General features: G+C 34.5%; 1 protein-coding gene across 1 annotated transcript in view; it reads left to right on the top strand.

The window, feature by feature from the left end:
* The first annotated feature begins 677 nt into the window (after positions 1-677).
* The window catches only part of KLHL4 (kelch like family member 4), a 44,135-nt gene continuing 20,335 nt past the window's right edge, over positions 678-24,477 (top strand). Inside the window, exon 1 of the mRNA XM_062584610.1 lies at positions 678-1,096. Within this exon, the coding sequence (XP_062440594.1) occupies positions 678-1,096 (419 nt within the window). The remainder of the gene's footprint in view (positions 1,097-24,477) is intronic.

The following is a 24,477-nucleotide window of genomic DNA, read 5'->3' as shown; positions in this document are numbered from 1 at the left end:
ATTCAAATGCTGCCTCTTTCTTTTAGGTAAGTACTACCACACTGAGGCCATTGCTAGGAATTTTACAGAGCGAGATAAACAAATGCAAACCTCTTAAGGAAACACATGGGCTGCAGGATGGTTTCACAGCGAATCCTTACCAAAAATCTGCATAAGAACAACACAGAAGAACGCCCTATAAAGCTTATGTGAAATGCAGTACTGCTTATTAGCAGGCTTCCTGGAAAACCTCCCGAGAGAGAAAGTCTTGCCACTTTATTTCTGTGTGCTTTCCTGCATCTTAAGTTGCAGTTTAAGATCCCGTAGGATCATGTGAGGCTAGGTTATATATTAGAGAGCTGTGCTGTGAGGGTGTAAGCCTAGCAGCTGGGTAGTGTTATGGTTGCTGCTTTCCTGTGCTAAGCTGATTTACTTGTTTAAGGTCTGACCTCATCATCCTGTCAGTATGGATTCCCACCTATACAGTTAGCAGCAGCTTAGCATCGGCTTGAAGAGCTTGCAGTATATGAATCAGAAGAGAGCGAGCGGGCTACCGGTATTTGTTCTTTTGTTGTCTTTTCTTAAGAAGAGGAGTTGAAATAGGAGAGATAACAAAGAATCCATTTCCTTTCTGGAAGAATAGGCTTTTGTCTTGTGGGTTTTTTTTCCTTCCTCCTCTCCCTCCTTTCTCTGAAAAAATGTCAGTATCTGGAAAGAAAGAGTTTGATGTGAAGCAGATCTTGAGGCTCCGCTGGAGGTGGTTTAGTCACCCCTCGCAAGGCTCTGCCGGCACTGGAGGCTGCCATCAGCAGGAAGGATATGAGCACAGAGGGACACCGGTTCAGAACAGGTTGAAGACCCACTCTCGGGAGAGAAATGGGCTGAAGAAAAACAGCAGTCCTGTCCACCACAATATACTGGCACCTGTGCCTGGTCCTACCCCAGTGCACCACCGATCTATTCAAACCTGGCACCAACAAAATCTTATAGAACAACTGCGATCAAATGAGGATATTCCCAAAACAAGCACAGAGGAAAACTGTGTCAAAGAAGATTCAAAACCCACCCAGGAGTTGCAGATGATCACAGAGGAAAACTCAGATGAATCTACAGAGAGGTAGGAGTTTTAAAGTTTGCACTTTAAAAAACCACACTTGTATAGAAGTTATTCTCTGAAACCATCTCTGCTTTTACCTAGAGTTCCTTCCTGCATTAAACTCACTTTATATATGTGCACACCCATATTCACATGAATAATAATAAAAAAAAAAATATTCACATAAAAAAAAAAAAAAAAAACATTGTCATGACCTTTGGATATCTTTGCTTATCAGATCATTTAAGAAGTATGCTCTAAGGTAAAATCTCTGTTTGTCAGATTTTCTCTACTACAATTTACATAAGCACAATGGAAGAGCGAACCTCCTGAAATACTGTCCTCATTCTGACGTTATTGATGGGTACAACTTTGACAAATGGGAGCTGCTGGAGATGCACAATCTGTGTGGTTGCCATCAGGCTGTCAGATTTCTCACTGCCTTTTCTTACTGCCTTCTTGACAAATGTAATTAACCATGAACGAACTGAAAGGGAAGCACTATTGCTTCATTTTTCAGAGGTCTATTTGAAATCATACTACTTTCACAGCTTTTTTAGTATACTAGGAGACAAATACTTTTTGCATGTCAGATAATAAAATATTACAGCTATGAGACCTTAAAGATGTAAGCATGAAAGATAAGCTATTAAAAAAAAGTTAACATGGAGAACAAAAATGTGAATACGAGGCATTTGATTAACCTACCTTATTTTTTTTATTTTATTTTTTTTCAAAATAATGTCAATATTTCTTGCTTGTATAAGAGCAATTTTACTCCACCTTTATTCCACCTTGGACTCAAATTATGCATTTGTAGTGTGATTATTTGCAGTATATGATGGGATTGCTATCTGTCTTTGGGAATAGTTTAAGGTATTTACATCATATTTAAATACAAATCTATCTTACTTGAAGCTGTAGTTTCTCTCAGTAAAACAAAGCTGACAGTTTGTGTATTTTTAGCAGTCGTTATTCTTCAAGTTGTGCATCTGGTTTAGGGAACATCTGCAATCTGAACAGTAGAAAATGCATTCCAAAATGTCATTTTGAAAAGTTCTAGTAGTCCACGTGTACTACAGAAATTCATTACAAAATAAAACTAACGAGGTAAGAATGTGATAGTTCCGTATGTTTAGTATTGTACTGATTTGTAATGAGTAAGAAACATATTCTTAGTATATCTTATTTTAAATGACAATGCAAATTTCCTAAGAATATAAATTGGCAGTTACAAGCACACATTAGAAAGAAAGCCAGTTTAATCTTGATCTAAGGGAGATTAATGAACACCAAATTAACACTGTATCTATATCACGTAAAAAAAAAAAAAAAAAAAAAAAAGGAAGAAAGTATGTTGCATTCCATCTGGAAGCTATTGAAGTGCTGTCTTCTAAAGTAAGATATGACATTTTTCTCCATCTATACACAGACTTTCTGCTAAGACTTCATGAAATTTTGTACCTTCATATTCATTCAAATCAAGGTTCTCGAGTTGTTTAAATCTGCAACTCTTTAGAAAAGTTTGGGTATGTATATAATTCATAAAGCATTGTTATATTCAGGTAAATGTATTTTTTGTAAAGTTAGCAATAGAAGCTTGTTATGCCTGTTGTACATTAAAGCCTATCTTAATACATCTTAAAAGTCTAAATTTGTAAGAAATTGATTAAAAAACACTGAATTACTATGAGTTACCCTATAAGTAAAATTTTATATCAAGGAAATAAAATAGATCGTTAAAGAAACCCTAGCTGAGCTCCAAGATCTAAAATATGTACTGAAAAAATTCTAAGAAAATCATCATTCTCCTCCCCCACAGCATCTAACACAAACCACACAAAAATTAATATGTTTGGATAGGAATGAAATATTGAGCATGATTTAGTCATAGCAAATAAAGAGAAGCCTTACTTTTTCAGTAAATGTTGCTGGATATATTTTTCTCTCTTTAGGAAAATATCTTGTACCTTTGAAATCATCCTTTTAAATCATATTGGGCCTGGTCCTTCTTTGAAAGTTCCAGGTAGTCACAACTGATTTCAATCAATGGAGTCTGCAAGTGATTAACCAAGCATTTGCAGGATCGCCTAACACCATCTTTTTACATAATTAAAGCCACGGCATAATGAACTTGACAATTATTGCAGCCATGTGCTCTTCCACATTCATACCTGAGTACACCAAAGATAATTAAATAAACTTTGCTTTTATTCCATAAAAGAAATCATATCTTCAGAGTGGTCATCCCTAATCATGCCTGAGCTTACTTCTGCCTGAAGGAGCCCCATTTTTAGTTGGATGCCAAAGCAGGACAAAATGAGCATGCTGCTACGTGAGTACTTTGACATAAAAATAGCAGGAAAAAATAGGAAATCATACAGATACCTCTATCATGAGCACACTATGAAAGCATTTTCTTTTAGCAGCATAATGCTTCTTACCAAAAAGCTTTGGAAACAAGAAAATAATTTTCTTAATTTCTTCAGAAAACCTTGACATACTTTTTTTTTAGAAATCTAGGAGTTATACTTTCAGTGATGAAAACACAACGTAGTGAGTTTTGATGAAATAAGGGTTGTTTATTAAGGAGGAAGGCCAGGTGAGAAAGCTCCAAAAAATAGTTCCATTATGAATATGCTATCATGAATAAATTCACTTGATTCTGCTTTTTTAATCTTTGTTGGTACTCTAGTATCTGCAATAACTAAGGCAAGACTTAAAGAAAGACTTTCACTGATAGGAAATGATAAGTCTATTACATAATATGGATTCCTGTCTGCAGATAAGCTATATTTCAGGCGTTTGTTGTTTTAATCCTGACAAACAGGCTTATTCCTGGATGATATCCCATGATGCCTGACAAAGTAAATGAGAATTTAAGTGCTCAAATGACAGAAGCCTATACTGGAAAATGGGGTATGCAAAATAAAAACCTCAATTCCTAAGAATTTATATATCAATCTCTAAAATTTCTTTAATGATTTCTAAGTTCTCCAAAAATCATAATTAGTGAAAGGTCTGCCAGCATGTTTGGGGACCTTATTATCAATTGTTGCTAGGGAAACATACCCAAGAGATATCAGCTGATCTTCTGGAAGCATCTAAAATGATTGGTCTTTGCTATAAGGAAACAATTATTGTTATGAGAGTTGCATCTGGAGTTTTGAAAAAAGCCTGACAGTAGGAGACCTTTCACTGACCTGGTCTGATTCTCATCAACCTACTGCTGGAATAGGTACTTCAGATCTTTTATTTATTTGAATACTATTTCCCACTGTAAAACATTATGGTATTACTGGGATGATCATACATCTAAACCTATGGAGAATTAGCATGCAAATAAACAGCAAAAATGTTCAAAGATCTGAGGTTTAATTGAAGTATTAAGAGCTTAAGTGATCTCTGAAACAATGCATGATAAATAAACTGTAAACTGCTACTGTTTGAGAAGTGATGCTTGTGAATTTTGTGCAACTTAGTCTGTTGGTGATCATCTCTGGTCTTCTCCATCTTATCTGGAATCTGTTGAAGTTTAATATTCTCCCTCAGGGAGACCAGAATTCCTGAAAGTAGGCCTCATTTCTTTCAAAGAAAGTAATCTGGCAGTGTTCCAGAGACATCAAAGAAAACTCTGAGGATTTGATTGCTGGATTTTGTTTACTGGGCTAAAAAAACTTTGTTCTTGTGCATAATACGCAAACACACACTTGTGTACACACAAACTGAAAAAGCACTGATACCGCCCAAGAACAATAATCCTTGATATTGAATTATTACTTCTGTTGATAAATTCTGGACTTGCAAGTATGTCTATATAAACCTCTTGTTTTAATTTGCTTCTTTTAATATGGTATATAATAATTTGCATAAGCATATGTATTATGCATTGGTCATATTTTATTTTCCAAAATATTTCTTTGCATTTATAGCATACAACATATACCCACATTTCCAGATATATCATCTATTCTATATGACAAGAGTCACCACTGTTCAATTGAAGTGTTTAATGGAAACTCAATTTTTGTAAATACGTACACTATGCCTAGTATTTGCATTATGCTACATTGTCACATCAATTTAAACATGCTTGCTGGGAGATACTATGATGCTGTTAGCATAGTATTAAAAAAAACCCAAGACCATGTGGGCTGATTACCTCTTTTTCTAGTTGCCCCAAAGCAGTTAGATTTCAGTAATGAATGTGGCATCTATCATATTTCTCTTACACATTTTTCTACTTTAGAAGATGCTGACAAATTCTGTTTTTGCTAAACGTACATACTTTTTAATTTTCCATATGATAGAGAATATACTTTTAATTTATTTTAGTGGAATCTTTCTATGCCATAATCTAAGTGGTTGTTCATGATGTAGAAGGAGGAGTATCTTTTCTGTAGTTTCTGTTTATGAAGCTCTTACTATTTTGGTAGTTCATCTTGTTTAAGACATGAAAACTCATCTAATTGTCGTCGTCATCTTTTTTTTTTTTTTTTTTTTTTTTTGCCAGTTATAAAGAAATATATATATATATATATATATATATATATAGATTTGCCAGTTATAAAGAAATAACTCATATAAACACTGAACAGGTGGATATGAATAAATCAGTGAGCAGTGCCTGAGCTCAACTTCTTGCCTATGCAATGCCATTTTTTTTCTCAGCTAATGTGGCACATGCTGTCATATTTTCTTTTGCTAAGCACTCTTTTGGGGAGAGCCATTACACTATTCCTTCGTCATGACCTCTGAGGTTTATAAGAGATATTCAGTGAATGTTGATGATCAGTGAAATGTGATGTCTGCTTTATTTATCAATACAAAACTTCAGTTTCAAAACATAAAAAAGGATAATTTCCCAGGTTGAAACACATGACCATTCGTCAAAACTTTTTTTTTTCACATTAAGACTACAGTTCTGTGTATCCAAATAAACAAAGTATTGCAACTGATTGATGAGAATGACTGAAGATGAGTGACAATGCATCAAGTTTTCCAATTTTACCTGGTATATGAATGGACCATGATGGATACTTTGCAGAGAAGATGATAAAGGGCTGCATTCATAGTAGTACATCATGACAGTATTTCCCTCTCCTGATTAAGAAATCAGTCTTGTAAACGACATTTGATGCCTAAGACAAAAGTTTAGAAATGAGTATTCCATCCTTAAATCTTTTTTTCCAGAAATCTTATGTTTACAGAACTTCTATCATTTCCATTTCTTGTCTCCTGACCCTCGCCAGGATGTCTGTCTACTTTCAGTGCTGTGGTTAGAACTGGATACACTCCGGTTAAAGTCTGACAATCCTGGAGTAGAAGGCAGAATTACTTACATATTATTCAAACTAAAATGCCACTTGAATATCCTTCTTGGTGTTTTTTGTCAACAGCATGAGGTCATTGCTTATGGCAGCTTTGTGGTTCACTATAGCTCCCCTAACCTTTCCCAAAGTCCTGTTGCCTAAACCATCTGTACGTTTTTTCACTTATTTATTTCTAAATGTAGTTGCCTCAAATCTGTATCCTCATGCATCCAATATAAATCCAATAATATAAAATACTAGGGATCCTGGACTTTTTATATAGGTGACCTTAGCTATAATGAGATAACCCTAGACCTAACAATGACTTCCAATAAGGATATTTTCAGTTAGGGTCTGATCACCTTGAAGAATATGATCAATATCATCCCAATGCAGATAAAAATCTGAAAAGTTGATGTGCATACTCTACCATTTAAAGGAAAGGCAACAATCAATGTTTTGTTTAGCTCCCACCTCTCACACAGTTGCTGACAGGAGATTGTCCTACATTAAGTTAATGTTTGTGTTTCATTTATACCCCTGTACTGCATAAAAGATATTTCTGCTTTAAATGGTGTATAACGATCCAGCCCTACACATATTCAATAGTATGCATAAAACATTCTGTGCAAGCATAACTTCTTGCGCTGGGTCCAAAAGTTACCATACTTCCTCAGTATTTCTACATGAGAGAGAATCAACTAAAGGATAATATTAATGCATCTACATGTGATGATATAAGCAGTAACATTTTAGTATTTTTCTGTGCTATTGTAATCTCACAGCTATATTGTACAAGAAAACAGAAGATCAGATCTGTTTCAAAATCTGTTTAACTGTCTACATTTTAACAGATATTTCATATTTTAGTTTTAAAACTTTCTCTTCACATGAGCAGCCTGCCTATATACTGTGAACCAGAACCTTCATACTTATTTTCTTTAAGACATATAAAAATTAAATTCATATTCAGCACTATATTTTAAAAAGATGTCAATCTATGTCAGTCTACTATGGATTGCTGAAATGCTTCGTTACTACATCAGGGACAAGCAAAAACTAATTGTCTACTAAAGATGACCTTTAACTAAAGGTCAAAGAATGAATTTAAAACTAGGGACATTTAAAACGGGTCATTTAAGATACTGTAGCTGATCTCCTCTCTGAAGCGAGGCTTTGTAGAGCTCATGTGACATTTCGGTATTTTAAAGGAGTAGAAGAGAGGTTGGCAGCTGGGGAGCAGGGATGACATTCTGGGCAATTATGGTTGATGAACACCCTACTGGCATCAATAAGATGCTGCATCTGCTCATGCCAGAGATTAGTCTTATGAATTTAACAATGCACATATAGCACATAGGCTAATTAGTGAAATTTAGCTGAATTTTAATAGCAGTTTACTTTAATTCATTCTCAATTGGACAAAAAATACAAGTGAGAGTAACCAGGAAAGTTCTACTTGGATATCCAATGCTTACTGAGTATGGAAACATTGGGAAGTTACTATAAGTGGCATCTGATGCAGAATTAAAATTTAAGGGCAGAATTACCATTTTCATAAAAGTGTATTACATGCAAGGAGGCAACAGACTTTTTAAGTGAAGGGGAAATGTAGTAAGCAATGTTGAATAAAGTTATTCAGGCAAAATAAAAACTGTTGCCTCATACAAAAATGTCTAGTACAGAAATTAGAATCAATACGTCTGAAATGCATCCTCAGCAGATTTTTTTTCTACTTTGTCCTTCTACTGCGACATCTTGTGATGAACTTGAAAGGGCAAAAACTATGTGACATTAAAGTAGGCTGAAACAGTTATTAAAGACTAAAGGAAGAAATGGGTTTCTATTTTGAAATACATTTTATGTTTAGTTTCTGGATAGAGTGTATATTTATCCAAAACATTTTTTTTCCATAACTACCAAAATTGAATCATAGAATAATTTAAAGCTAAAAAGGACCTCTGGATGTCATATAGCCTAACACCTCCTCTTAAAGCAAGCTACGGTGAGAAATAATATGACTTATAAAAGCACAGAATATTTTACAGGCAGTATTATTTAACATGCACAGCTTTCATAAATGAAGTATCACAAGCAAGGGAGAAAAATTACCATTTAATACATTAGTACATTAAGAAACTATGACCATTCTACCCATTTCAAAACAATTTCTTTATGATTTAATTCTCTTCTCATTTCCACGTAGCTTGCTCTCAGTAAAGACAGGTGTTAAATTACTTTTTAAAGAGTTACTAAGTTTTTAAAATCATTTCTTAATGTTGCCAGAAAAAAAGTTAAGGATATGATTAAACATGCGACATGCAGAGCAGTAAGACTGTTTTTACAGACGTTCTGAGCATATGCAACTGCGAAATCAACAGGAAATTGTATGATTGCTCAAGCATTTTTTAAAAAGGGGAAGAGACAAGGGCTTAATTTGAAAGCTACTGCTAGAAAGCGTTTTAAAAAAGGACAGTTTATTTTCACGATTGTTTTCTGGCTGAGTTGTTTGCTTCTGAACTATATGAAATACTGTGACCAATGAGGATTACTAAATAATTACTAAATATTAGTAAAATATTTCATGTTTAAAGAAATACAGGGATATGTTTGTTACAGTCAAACAGCTAGAGTAAGCCTAATACATACCAATTTATTTAGCTCCTTTCATTCTACTAGAAAAAATTATTATATTTAGAGAATGACCATTTCAAGTGATTTGATGAAGAATACGGCTTGTTTATAATATCCGTATGTGGCAAAAATCATGCTAAAGTACTATCTGGATTCACAAAATGATCTTAAGGGAAGTAAACGGAGTAATAAATATATTATAAATAATTTTAAATATAAATAATATAAAAAACACAAACATAGTCTAAAAACAAAAACTATAACAAAATTTCTTGCTGAGAGGAGTCAGACTCCACTTCAGCTATGCTGGCAGGAGAACTTGCCACTCAGCTATGACAATGAATCTTCTTCCAGTGGGCTCCATCCTCCCCTTTGCCAGGAAATGCTCTATTAGTCAAAACACAGTTCAAAGCTAATTAAAACAAACAGAACAAGATCTTATAACCTGGCTTTTCCTAACAATTGTGCCTGTACAATAATAATTTGCATAAAACATCTTTCATTTAATTCTTGTAACAGTTCTCCTCCTATACTATGAGTTAGGATATTTCACTAAAAGTCTGTCTACTGCTCACAAGTAACAAGAAAGATAACTAAATATTTTACCTTGAAGTCATTACTTCATTTGAGGTTTAAATATATGATACAGTATTTAAATGACTACAGTTTTAAAGACTTGCCAAGAAATAGGGTACTGTATTCTCATATTGTGTTCTACAGTTGCATGAAACAGCCTTATTTAGAAATGAAACAGTATATGATGTTTCCTTCATTGTTTTCTCAACTAAAACTCATTTAGACTAAACAAACATATTCATTGGAAAAGAGAGCAATGAATGACATTTCGTTTTTCCTATGTGTACTTTGAAAAAGTTTGGGCAAGAACCTAAGAGTGCTTAGCTGCATATTAACATTTGATTTAATCAAGTTCAAGCTGTCAGCCACCTTTTAATTTTTTAAATATATTACTTTATGATTAGTTGCGTTAGGATCTGAAATTCACGACCCATGGGTTCTCTTTCAGATTTGTTGCTTGTATAAACTCAGAGGAATCACATCGTCTCTTGGTATCGGACTTTACTCACATCCCAGAATCAGAGAATAATTGGGGTTGGAAGGGGCTGCTACAGATCATCTGGTCCAATCCTCCTACTCAAGCAGGGTCGCCCTGAGCATGTTGCACAGGACCACGTCCAGTCAAGCATTGAATATCTCCAAGGATGGAGCCTCCACAGGCTCTCTGGGGACCTGTTCCAGTGTTCACCTCACAGTAAACATGTGCTTTCTTGCACTCAGTGGAATTTCCTGTGTTTCAGTTTGTAAACTCTGCCTCCCCTCCTGCGAGGATGTTAAAGATAGGTCACGTTAGAGATAGGTGTTTGATATCTGCTTCCTAGGGACAGAACATGAACTGATCGACCACATTTTTCTGCAAAGTGCTAGTAAAATGCAAAAGTATAAGTACACTTACTATAAATGTTTTGAGCAGCCAACATAGATGGGATACATTAGAGAAAGTGGACAGGCACTGTCATGATTTGCTATGCTTCGGTTTACCTGGAAAATCAGAAGTCAAAAGGGAGGCATTCGTGCTAGACATGAGCATTTTCAGGTCTGTTAATTTTAATAAAGGTGGAGAAAATGAAGAGCTTTTTAGAACTGGGCAAATAGATTTTGATTTAAATGGAAATCATGTGCAAACCACTAAGAAATCCTAGAAGTTGTAGAAAAGCTATTTTAAGTGATTACATACGATTGTGTTGCTAGGGAAACCTCTTTTACAGTGTTCACTTAGCACAGATGAACAGGAAAGCTCTAGGTCTCTCTGACATACCATTCTAGAATGCTTTAGAATCTGAAGAAACAGAGATGCACATATGTGCATATACAGAGAGGATAAAAATACCTCTGCAATTTTATCTTAGTCGTGCTCTATGTCTTCAGTGGAAGTTTTTCCTTTTCTGCCACGGCTGCCATGATAAAGCAAAAGCTTTCCAATTAAAAGCTTCTGTTTCCAGATATTTGTTTGAACACTACCTTTGGTTTTGATCCATTTGGGTTCACATTTTAAGTAATCGTTTGTTTGGGACAAATGATTTGCCTTTGTTCTATATTTAAGGTAGTGAATGCGGCAGGAATAAGTCCAGATCTCGTGGTGCCATTTCTGGCCCACACTTTGACTCCTGGGAAAGATGTGGCTTGTCAGAACGCGTCATGTAGCCTGCTCTGTTGTATGTAGCCTGCAGACTCTATTGCACATGTTCTGTATTCCCCTTTTACCTCCTCAGTACCCATGGAGCTGACAGACTTTGTGACATTTTACCATGCAGTCTGCCATACTTAGAGACCAGCTTGTCTCTCTGTTGAGCAGACAAAAGGGCTCAGGTCTCTTCCACCAACACCTCTTCCAGGATAGGCATTAATATTCCAACCTCTCCCCAGCCGTGGGTGGAGTTAGCTCCAAAGGTAGAGCCTTTTCTATTCCAGAGAGCTACAGCTCCAGAAATGTAGAAAACAAAGGACTTAAATGATTGAGAAATAATTCATTTTTCAAATCTTGTAATGTCAGTCACTTGATTTTTAGTGGCCTTCTTTCTAATTTGGGGAATGGCATATTATCTACTGTTGGTGCAGATCCAACTACAAAGAACGTGCATTCTCACTCTGTCTATACAAGCAAGGTATCTCAAAATGATAGTAATATAACTCATGAATTCAGCTTTGTGCATTGCAATGCCTTTGCAGGCTGGGCCTGCAAATCCATAAAGAATCATATTTTGGGATACAGTCACATCATAGGTATATAGCTAGTCCTAAGAATATGCTGTGACCTCAGGAAACAGCATTTGAGAGGTTTTATATTGGACCATATGGCATGTGAGTAACCAGTGTTTCGAGTACTGGAGTTCTAAGAGACCTTGAAATATTTACTTACAAGTAAAGAATAATTTTTAGTTTGAACTCTCCTCAGCAAAATAAAATAGAAAATAAAATCTAATAGAAAATTGAGCTCCTCTAAAAATGTCCTCACATCATTATGTGCTATTAAAGGTACTTATCTATTATTTATTCAATTTAGAAAATAAAGAGTAAAGCAAAAAGACATTTGCTGTTAAAGAGGATCATGAAGTTCATGAAAATGTAGTTTGGATTTGCATTTATAATGGATATTATATTGATAACTGATTCAATGTATTATTGAACTAAGCAAACAGTTAGAACCCAAACATGCCACTGTTGCTTATTTGTGAACCATAGTATCATTAAAATATTGCTGGATAACAGAAGAGAAAGAAAGAGATACCAAGCTAGACGTCTGTAGGGTCTTAGAACCACCAAAGTAAGTTTAGGCTAGGTTGGGAATTGGCAGGAATTGATTCTTGCTATAAAGTAAACTATTTGGAGTAGTGAAAGCCATCATTTGATTTTCACACCGTATTACAGTTTTCTGAAGAAAATTCTCCAATCTGTCCAATACATTGGAAAATTTTGTGATTTTTGTGCTAGTTTTCTGGCTTATCAGCTATAATTCAAAACATAAGTAAATCTTACATGACTGTAGGAGTTTTAAATCAGACATACATAAGTATCTTTTAGCACAATACTTTCTTAAAAGCATTTAAGGATGGCAATGTTCATTCTGAGTCATGATTTTGAGTCTCACATAGGACATTCATAGAAGACTGACTCTAGTCTATCCAGCTGGTCATTCATCCTACACAAAAACACATGTAAAGCTAGAAACTCCCTTCTATGCCATTACTTACAAAAAAATTTCACACCTCTGCATGCTAGTTCAGTGGCTTAGAATGGACTTCTGAACTTTCTGTCTGAGATCCTTGACCTAGTAAAATCATCCAGCAGTACAGCCAGTTCAGTCTCTTGATATATCTTGTCACAGGAGATTTACAAGCTGTCTAAGGCAGCTTGCTGGGAAGTTACAGCCTTGCAATCATGCAGGAGTCGGACTGTTCAATCGGAACAGAATGAAGGTAGTGAGAGGAGGACACAAGGAAACAAACTTGTTCGGACTAATTTTTTATCTTTGTTTTTTCATTCAGTTATAAGTTCCCACATTCATCTGTAAAAGAAATTGAGAGCGACTTTCAGCTATAATATGCCAATAAAGTTGCTTAGGCTGAAGCTCCCACGAGATGCCTCAAAGCAGTAGAGCTAAAAATGTGCTTCCCTTCCTCTTCAGAGAAATCAATATATATCTCAATTACTAGTTAGCTGTTTAAATTAGAGCTTCATTACACTATTTCACTTAGGTTACAGTGAATTCAAACCTGAATAAACAAAAGCACAAAGTCAGGACTAGAAGTACAGTGTAGCCTGCTTAGGCAGTAAAAAGTGGTAATGCTCTTATATATTTAGTAATATTCTCTAGACTGGCTTTTATTTGGACATCTGGAAGTATTTCCTTATATATTTTAAACAAAATATCAGGCTTATACCTGTAGTATTAATTAATTCCAGCTAATTTAGCTGGAAATCTGTTCCATGGATTTCCAACTTTATAACAAATGTGTTTTAAAACTTGAAACGACAGCACTAGGATTACTGTTAATAAGAAAAATTCTGATCATCTAACTTTTCTAATTCAGTATTTGCTCGTCATTACTCCTCTTTTAAAGTTCTAGTAGCTGACTAATATGTAGTACTAGTACCTTAATATTCTTCAATAAGCACAAATAAAAATAATCCAATATGGTTATCGCCAATACATATTTACACTCTGAATCACTTAGATCATACATCTAATTTGCTTCAAAATCCACACATACATTCAAAACAGAATATTGTAATTTTTAGGCTTTGGTGACAGCCTTGGCCAGAATATACGCTGCAGAGTTTAGATCTTTATTATTATTTTACATTTTATAAGAAGGAAAAATATGGCATCACTAAAATAAACCCTCATTCTTTTTCACATATGACTGTAAATATAAGCTGGGAAAGCAATTATCATATATCTTATGCTAATAAGTACAAAGATCTTTCCAGTGACTTCCTGTAAGAAGGTTTTTGTGGTCTTATATATCTATAAAGCTACAGTATGCAACTGATTTGAATGGATACATTAATTTCAAATTATAGTATAAGCCTCGTCAGCAGTTAAGAAGGTGCTCTCCTTTCCTAAAATACCCTTCAATGGCTGTTACAGTTTATAATTAAAAACACTGTTTTGTTCATTTTAATGGTCTCTCTAAAATTATTTTAAAATCTACAGTATTTTCAGCTACACGTCTTAAAAATAAAGCTTTCAATACGGAAGTGTTCATTCGTTCTTGAATCTTCCATGTCTTTGCATCAAGAATAAAAAAGATAATGCAACAAGATTGCAGGTTATTCCCTGATACCATTGCTACTGTGACAGCAATGTATAATTACTGCAGGAAATAACAACCTCTATAAAACAGCACCTCGCTCTACAGAAGAAAAGGTATGTTGGCACATCTCCCTCCTCTCCTGCTTAACTACATTTCCTCCAGAACGCTTCTATTCCGATTCCCATGTCAACTCTTTCTGTACCTTTCTGTCCATATTTCATTAAGGATCTTAAAAAAAGAAAAAAATCTCAGACATAAACATAAGATACTATAAGCAATATTTTCTGTAGTTCATATCAATTTCATTTGTGCTTTTAAATTTCTATTTTTAATTCAATTTCAAACACTACATTTATTTAGATTTCATAAACTTCTTGTTCTATTTCTGTGAAGGTGAGCTGAGGCCGAAGCAGACAAACACATGCTGGAGCAGCTATCACTGTGTCTGCCAAGATAAATGCCACCAACATCAGCAGTACATATTTTCTTAAAACATGTTGTCAGAAATACAGTGTTAAATACACTTGATATCATCAAATAAAAGTAGATCTAACAACAAATCTGTAAAGATTCTAAAGGTAATTCTCTTTTGCGTTACAAAAAGCTATGGACTCGTGTATGACAGAGATAAATATTCAGTGAGCACTCACTTCTGACTTTAGCAAAAATGCATATAATACTTAATGAATTAATGAATACTAAGATATTTCTCAGGCATTTAAAAAGTGAAAGTCAGTGGCCAAGGATAAAAGCAGAGATAAAGCACAGTAGTCTGCACAATTTAGAACATTAACAATTCTTTCCAGTGTATGTGGGAGGGTAATCAATGTATACTGTCTTAATTGTGCTGACTTTAAAGCAGATCCACTCACTGGAGCCAGATACAAATAGAACCGATTAAGTTATTTTAATTCCTTTTCAGATCTAAGTTCCAGTTACATTTTTGGACAAAGAAAAGCAGAGGAAGATGACGAGTTGGAGAATACTTTCATATCAGGATGTCTGAACCTATGACCACATAAAAATATTTGGCTATGAGAGAGGGAAACATTCTTAGAGTATAATTACATGCTTAAGAGGAAAGAATTGGCCATAGATAAAATTATGTTGCTAATAAAAACCTAGCTTCTTTATGGTACAGAAAACTTAAGTCTACCTCTCTTAAATGTGTTTTTGAACTCTGAGGCTGACCATACTTGTTCACACATATTCTCTTTCTATCTCTTGTCTAATAAACTCTAATTAAGACAAGCAAAGTGGAAAAACCTGCTTGGATCCTCAGACTTTTTCTGTTTGAACTTTTCCACAGTAGTATCATTAGCTACTAGAAACCTGAGCAACAAGTAAACAGCCTCACTGAATTTCTCCTTCAATAACTTTTAATTTCTCTTCAACATAATCATGTAATACAAAAATTGGATCATGTAGAATTCTTCTTGTGCTATTGGAGTCTATCCTAATCAAGACAAGGAAATTTTCCCTGCGGTACACGTTATGTGATATGCATTACATGGTGAATTTTAATGTATCATTACTTGCTTTTCTAGCCTGTCTTATGAAAAATGGATATAAATTAAAAATATAATTTTGTTCTAAAAGTAATTAGACAATAATATACCAGACATATAATATGAGCTATACAGGGAAATACTTTCTTGTTCTATAGGAAATTGTTGAATCAGAGTGTTAGTGATTAAGCCTGCTGGATTAGAGAAAATGATAGGCTTTTGGCTGTTATAGTAAATAATTACTACACAGCATATTCATCACTGTTATAAATAACATCATGTCTAATGTCCTCAAATTCTATGAAGTTGTTCCTGTCTACATTAGTAGTTAACCTGGTATTTTCTAATCAAACTCTTAAATTAGTTCAAAAATATTTATTGATAACAGTAAGGGTAATTGATTTTATTACTAATGAATAACAGTTACAGATCAATATTCAATTTCTGCATTGTAATTTCCCCGTCCCTGTGTAGTATCTGACTAACCTTGTGTAGATATGAAGATAGTTATAAAGGAATGAGATGCAGATTTTGCATCTGATTAATTCTGAAATAATTTTCAGCAGCTGCTTGTAATTTCTACTTTAAATACCTACTTTAAAACATTCTATCTGTGAACAGTAAGGTGACAGCTTTTGTATACATGCATGCAAAGCATAAAAACCAAACTCAAGCATGATTAGAGAAAAGAAGGCACATGATTTTGGAGATAAGTAACTGCCAATACACTTGGGATTGTCTAAAGAAAGACTAATTTTAAGATTGTAATATATATACTACCATCTTTTATACCTGCAACATTTCACTTAGTTATTATTCTCCAGTACATAATGTAAATGAATACTAAGTTAATTATGCTGGAGGATAATGTTCTTGAATGATGATTGAGATAGCATTAATTTAAATGGTTCATCTGAAACACTCACCGGATCTTTTGCATATAGCTATATATCTGTTAAAATAAAACACTAACAAATGTTCAGCCAGTCTGCTCTCTAGGTTGATTAGATATTGCTAGAGCTCCAATTTTTTAGGAAATATTTCATGGTACAGAACTACATGTTTTAAGAACATAATCATGCCATTATAGTATTTACAGTAAAGTTTCCTATTTAGGTTTGTCTAAATTAGGAAGAGAAACATTACTTAAAATGAAAATTCCTACTATATTATGAATTTCAACACTGACAGGCACAGGTTACTGTGTAATCCCATAACCACTAGACAAGGGGAGAAAGATTTGCTGATTGCTACTGCAACTCTTTTGGTGAATTCCGCGCTTTATACTGGCTGGCTAAGAACCTCTGAGCTCAGCCTACGAATATTGTGCTCCAGGTGTTAACTCAGAGCTGTGGATTTTGCTCCTGAGGGGCTCTCCTCCACCCCGAGCCCCTCGGGGCACGCCGTGCGGGGCGCTGCATGCAAAGCCCACCGAGGGCAATGGACTCGCTCCATCGCCTTTACCAGCCCACCTTTCTGGCTTAAGCGAAGCAGAGGCCAGTTGGCTCCTCATTTTAAATTCTCCTGAATTTTCTGAATGAGTCTGGGACAAAATGAAGCTTTCAAAACTGAGCCCTGAAAATCAGGAGCAAAAACTCTGCCTTTTATACAGACTCTTGAATAAGCATTTCTCTAGTGTGGTATTTTCAAATATTTTGTCTTGAGCAGTTAAATGGAAACAATTTACATAATACTATAGTGCAGCTAAAGAAAATCCAAACCACGCTTTATGTTTTTACACAGTAAGGAACTACAGAAGCTGTTTAAAATTTACATAGGAATATGCCATTTTTTAATTATCTGTATACAGCAAATTATGATGTATAAAACTCTATTGCAGATTCAAGATTTCAATAAAGGAACTCATGAAGCTTTCAACAAACTGTATTCTTAGTAGTGAAAGCTTAACTGTGGGAGTACACATGCTGGTAAGAAAAATCTGCATGGCAGTAAGCCTGAAAATTAATTTTATAATTAATCTTCTTGGTAAAAAAATAAATATACAATTTCCAAATGCAAACAGCTTATGCAGGGGGAGTGTTTGGATATAGTCCTCTCTGTAACATGAATTCACAGCGCGGCCACAGCTGACACCAGCATAAAGGGCTGTACAGTGCTCAGGTGCTCTGCATTTTAACTGAAGCCTTGGTTTACCAGCAAAATCACCCCACCAAATAAATGCCTTCCATTCACAGGAGAATTTAAAACATCATAACCCATATTTGTCCCGATACTAATCATAATGGCATTCATTTGTACATCATCATGTCTGGGGAGGAAAAGTAAGACTCAAAACAGCTACAGTATTTTGGCTGCCACATACAGTGGTATGCCGAAGTTCTCGTGTACGATGATATGCACATTTGTACTTATGATCCCAAATGGCAAAAGTTATTTTAACTAATTCCAACCAATAAAGTAGCAGGTTTATGTTAATACTAGTAATAAAAAATGATCAAAACCAGGCAGCCGATAGCTGCAGGTTCTAAAGGAATTGTCAGTTTAAACTTTAAAGTTAGGCTAAAAGTCAGTAGTCTCTCCATTAACTTACAATTATATATATACTGCTCTGTCAGGTACGATTCAAAGCAGTAGCAGTTATATCATGGAAATCAGGACGCATATGTAATATATAGCCTAGACATGGTAATGAGTTCCAAGAAGGCTACATCTTCAGAGAGAGGCCTCAAAATAAGGATTGATGACAATATTTAAGTTGTTTATTCTCTGAATATCTCTTATCAAATTCATTTTTGCATTTAAGAGTCATAATCACCACCTATGCCATAATGGTAATACTGTTAAAAGACTTGGCATTTTGTTCGCTTTTTAAAGCCTCCTTCTGTCCGCACTCTGTCAGTGGTTGTGGCGCATGTCATCCCAGGCAGGCTATTCCCCACTGAAGACACCTGCATTATGGACTAGATCCAGTCGCTCTAGTTTGTAAATTTCCAGAAAAAGCATAGTTACATTTTCCTTAATACACTGTAAAAAAATTCAAGTTTACAGTGGTTTTAATATTTCTATTTCTGTCTTTTCATCATTTTCTTTTATTCCAGTGCATGTTAATCTCTTGCTACCCCAGAAGTCATAGATGTATAATTTTTTTTTTTTTTTTTTTTTTTTTTACTCTTTTGGATTTACTGATCAAATTCTTTCACTAATACCCTAAAAACTGGAACATAGTTATTAGCTGTTATATTTACAAACAATAAATAAAAAAGACAGCAACTGAAGGAGAAATTATAAGGCAGTGGTTGCGACAATTTCTCAAGTGGCATAATAATCTCAGCAAGCAATTAGTACAGGCGCATCAGCTTTATCGTTACTTTATGCTGTGGTCAGTGTATAGTCAATGCTTCCTAACTGAGACATGTATCTTCCTTATTTTTCAGCCAGCTGATATGGGGTACCTCTAACAGATGCATATGATTTGGCATAGGAAAACAGCATCTCTCAACCTCCCACCCCATAACCTATGCTCAACAGAAAGTCAGAGCTCAAGCAGCTGGATAAGAGAAAGTCTGCCTGTGTGTGGGCTGACTGCAGTTTTCTCGAATAAGCAGAAAGAAATGAGAGAAAAAAAATGATGACTTGCACTGTAAATATTGCTGCACAAACAAACTGAAGTGATGAACTTGCAGTCTTGGCTCATGCCTTGTCACTTCTAAAGCACATCCAGAACTGCACATAGCCTAAGTTACACTCGAGTTTTCAGCTGTGGTGAACTCCTTAGGATGCCTCATAATATTTAATAATTAAATTTATATAAATAGTATCCAGTTTGCTGCTAGGGCATGGTATGGTCTACACTTCAGTGGTAAGGTAGTCCAAAATCTATAAGTGACAGTAACTGAAACTGTTCAATTCAACTGAATTTCAATTCAATTCAACTGAATTTCACAAATATTAAAGCAGGTTAAATAGGTATATTCAACAAGTATCCTAAAGAAAAGTAGTTGCTTTAAAAATATAAATAATTGCCTTATCAAGTACAACAAAATTAAAATGTTACATTTTATCATATGGTTTTCATGCCACATTATCCTTCTAAGCTTCCTTATGACCAAGCTTTGTTTTTGTTTTTTGGCACAGACTCATTTAACAAAGTACTTAAAAGATTATATTGAATTTCAAAAAGGATATGGTAAATAAATGGCATTTATGTTTTATCACATTTTAACTAGTCAATGAGAAAAAGTGAGTTTATTCTTTATAGACTGATTATCAAAGATTTCTGTTTTGATTAATGAAGAGTACTTTATGAAGCGAGAAAATGATTTTCACATAATTCAGAATTTCTAAGAATTGAAGAAAACAGGCCTAGAATGAACTTCAAATCTCATCATGTCCATTCCCCCTAAAAAAAAAAAAAAAAAAGTTTTTACTCCCTAATGCCATTTTTGCTTGGGATCTAATATAATCTAGCAGTTACCTAGACTGTCATTTCTTATCCCGTATTTCATTCAGCTATTTCTCAGAAGGTGAACAGATCTTTGAAAAGGAAAAATATGCATGAAGTTCATTAAAGACAAGCACAAAGATAGTCTTTTGAATTTAAATTCTGTCCCCCCAAAATCCTTGCAGCAAAAATTACACCCAATTTCTGTCCTTTACTTTTCCGTAATAAAAATATTGAGCAGCATCAGAAGCAGAATATATTACCACAGAATGCATTGAAAACAGTTTCTGCCTTTGAAAGTGATTCCCTGATAAATTTTCAAGTTTGACTATACAAGCTGTTCATCTCTCTCATATTAATTTCAGTTAAAACCTGCTATTTTGGCTTGATTTTGAAAATATCTTGTGAAATAGTATCAGAAGTCATCCAAAAGTCAAGATAACTTCTGACATTTAATTTTTCTCTCCCAGTAAGCTATGTTATCTTGTCATAAAAAGAAATTGGTATGACATGATTTGTTCTGAACAGCCGTGTTGGCTGGAATTTATTTCCTTGCTATCATTAGATGCTTAACATTTTTTGATTAGTTATTCAAGTATTTTTTCAGTCTTTTTGTTCCATAATTTCCTGTTTTTTCTTTTTACTTTTTAAAAAGTGGATACCATCCTTCATATGGTCTTACACGAAAAATCGGAAATTATTTCAGTCAGCTCTCTACCTAAGACGAAGGTCACCTAGCTCCGTTACCTTGAAATCACTGAAGCAGAGATTTCTCTCTGCTGTCTCTAGCCTATGCTGAGTTCTCAAGGCATTACTACTGGTGCTAACGGTGTTAACACAACTCACCATCCCCGTGAATGAACCCTAATGTAAAGACGACGTTAAGCAGTTTGGGGTTCCGATTCTTCGGTATGATTCGTTAGTAATTCTCCCTCGTGACTGACTAGAAAACTATGTCCTTGCTCCTTATAGAACCAACGTACATCTGAAACGTTTATTTTTCATTATTCTTCAGATTTTTTTGTCCAAAAGAAAAATAATTCTCCATCTTGTGTTTCCTTTCTGAGTAGGTCCCAATGAACTAATCTGAGTTTTCAGCATATTAATCCATACCCCATAGAACAACATATCATGGATAGTCATATTCAAATAGTACATTTGCAACTACCTTGCCTATCTTTGTATACAGTCCATAGGATCCTCTACTATATTTCAGCCCTTAAGCATCAGACTTCTCAATATTTTTCTAAATTCCCTTTTGCAATGTGCTTTAACTTCTATTTTCTATCATTCACTTATTTTTTTCCTCCTGAGTACTTGGCAGGTGAACAGTTGAGTTCTCTGCATATCAGTTATAGTCATACACTAAGGAAAATACATAAATTTTTTATCTTTGAAACTAAATATTGAAAAACTTATCACTTCTGAAGATAAGCCAGCAATTACAGCATTAATTTAAAAAAGATAATGGAGCTTTTTTTTTCTTCCAGTATTTTTCAGTCTCTCAGAACCTTCGTCTTTGAAATAGTTAACAGTAATGCTGTTAGGGGTATTTCTGCTGTAGATAATGGTCAGTCTACAAAACATGCGAAAAAAATATTCAGCTTCAAAATGATTGCTCTGTCCACAAATATATACACTATGGAAATTTTTTATTTCAAGAAACTGTTACTGTGCCTTTGCAATTGGGAGGACTGAGCTTTATTTTGGTTGGTTTCTGCAGATATCAAGGTCAAGTGCAATGTAGAAACACACATACTATTTAACAATACTTAAACCGGATTTAACAAACCTGACACAAGATGTTTTTGAAAAAATAATCCACAGTATTTTATGGCTTCTATTTATGTAATAGAAAAAATGGGGGGAAAAAATTAAAAGGAATAATAAGAAGATAAAGTGAAAATAGACCATTATCTGTGATACAGAACAATGAAACATAGAAGCATGCATGCCCGACAGATTGTTATGTTTATTCCAAAGTTTCAAAGTTTTCAAACTTCATTTTCTGAAAATATGAATGAAAGTCTAAGAGGTAAATGACAAAATATGAACGTTACAGCCTATGAATTTGGTATCAAGCAGCTGATGCAAAACTAATGAACATATAATCCAATTCTGCAGCTCCTTCATATTCAATGGACAGAAAACAAACAAAAAAGTATAGTCATTAAACTCACCGAGACAAATCAATTTTGTAAGCTGTAAACTGCAAAGGATACACAGTATGGGTGCACTTGCCTTGCCCCTTCATTTCTTTAAAAAGGAAAACACATTTAAAACTGTAATAAAGAGCGTCAAGGAAAGCTACAGATTTTATTGTACTAACTTGGTATATCCTAATGTATTTTCAGATAATAATATCTGTTTGAAATTACTCAGGCAGAAACACACATACATATGCTATACATACGCAGAGTGAGTGAGGGTCTGGGATGCAACAGGCCGGCTGTGCTTGTGTTCCTCAGGTGCGGTGACATGTACACACACCCCAGGGCTGACGCACCTCAGTCGTACCAGAACTAACGCGTCTGTGCAGACCACAAATCGTCTTACACAGCCAGGGAGTCCGGCAGTGCCAGGCCCACACGACTGCTTTGTACCCTGCTTCATTTGAAGGAAATCAAATACTCTAGGGATCTGAAGGCCTTCAACACACCTTTGCCCAAAAGATACCGCCCTCCAAAAGGCTGTGGGATTTCTGTAAATGCAATGCAAAAATCCAAAGATCTTCACTGTGATTGGAGAAGACTTTCAGATGGAAAAGAAGGGATATCTGGAAAGACCCAGATGGGCAACAGTCATACTGACTCTGATATTGTTCTTTACTATTCAGAAAAGCCCTGATGTACAATAATTTGCTTGTCATGCAGAGAGAACTGAAAACTCTCTGCTGTGTCTCAATTCAATCCTACATATAATTGGATTCCTAATTATCCATCCTGATTAGCTACTTAAAGATGTATGATCTTTGAAAATATATGACCTAATTTATCTTAATTTTCTAACAATACTATTAAGTGACAACCTGATTTACCCATTTTTTATTTTTGTATTTTCTGAAATAAATGTTGTGTCCATTATCTGAACTTCTGCTAAATTTTAATACTTTAACTTAATGAAGAGATGTTATCTCTTCTAAATATTTATGTATATGCATTAATGTTATCAAAGCCAAATGGTACATTTAGTCAAACAAATTCCATTGTTTCCTAGCTGGCCTTGGAAATTTAAAAAACAGGTTCTTTACGTTTTAATAATATGTAAATTGAGAAAGTATTTTTCTAAAAAAAAATTTCTAAAAAATTCTTTACTAACTAAAGTGTTGTAGATATTTTCAAGATATATGATATCAGGTATATCAACAAATTTATTAATACTTTACTAAAACTAGATGACAATAATAAATATTTTCCTAAGAAAATACCAAAAAGACATTTACATCTGCAACATAATCTGTATTAAAAAGGTAGTAAGGAATAATTTAAAAAAATAGTGACATCAAAAGAAATTGTGTGTATAGTTTTTATGTATATTTATAAGTGGGATAGCTAAGAGAATTCTGTAGTGAGAGGAATACATTTATATTTTACAATTCCATGAAAAAGCAGAAAAATCAGTTTGTCTTTATTATTTGCATTCAGGTTCTGAAGGAAAAATAATGTGCTGATTTCGTCAGCTTTTTGGTTTGGTAATCTGTCTGGAATTATATGGTCCTCGCCAGTCTGTCTTCCAATTCATTTATATTTAGTAATGCAATTCAAAGTACAAAGTACAATCAGAGACTCCGAAAAAAACCAGAAATATAAGTGAGACCCTAAAGACAGGCAGCATACAAAATTTTACACTACAAGATGCTTTAGATATTAGTATCACAGGAACAGCTTTGTTCTTTGCGATTTGTGGTCGGAGGCTGCATTTATGATTAGTCAGTGCTACACACTCTGTGCATAGCTGACATAAAACTGACAGGGAGCAGAAAATCCTGTAGAGCCAGCTCTGTATAATATTTTTTGTTCGTTGTCATTAGAACTTTCATACAACCTTGTGAAGGAAAACTTGTAGGTAATAAACAGAAACAAATGGAAAAGGGCATAGTAAGACCAGGATCATAAAAACAAGATATTTTTAAATATTTCTGTTACGTCACTTGAGCAAGCGTATGACAAGCCTAACCAGAACTTCCAACGCTACAACAATTACACTGCCTCTC

The sequence above is a fragment of the Rhea pennata genome, chromosome 11 (genome assembly GCF_028389875.1).
Source record: "Rhea pennata isolate bPtePen1 chromosome 11, bPtePen1.pri, whole genome shotgun sequence".
Classification (NCBI taxonomy): Eukaryota; Metazoa; Chordata; class Aves; order Rheiformes; family Rheidae; genus Rhea; species Rhea pennata.
Note: the sequence above shows the minus strand (reverse complement) of the source record. Positions and strands in the feature narration are given on the sequence as shown.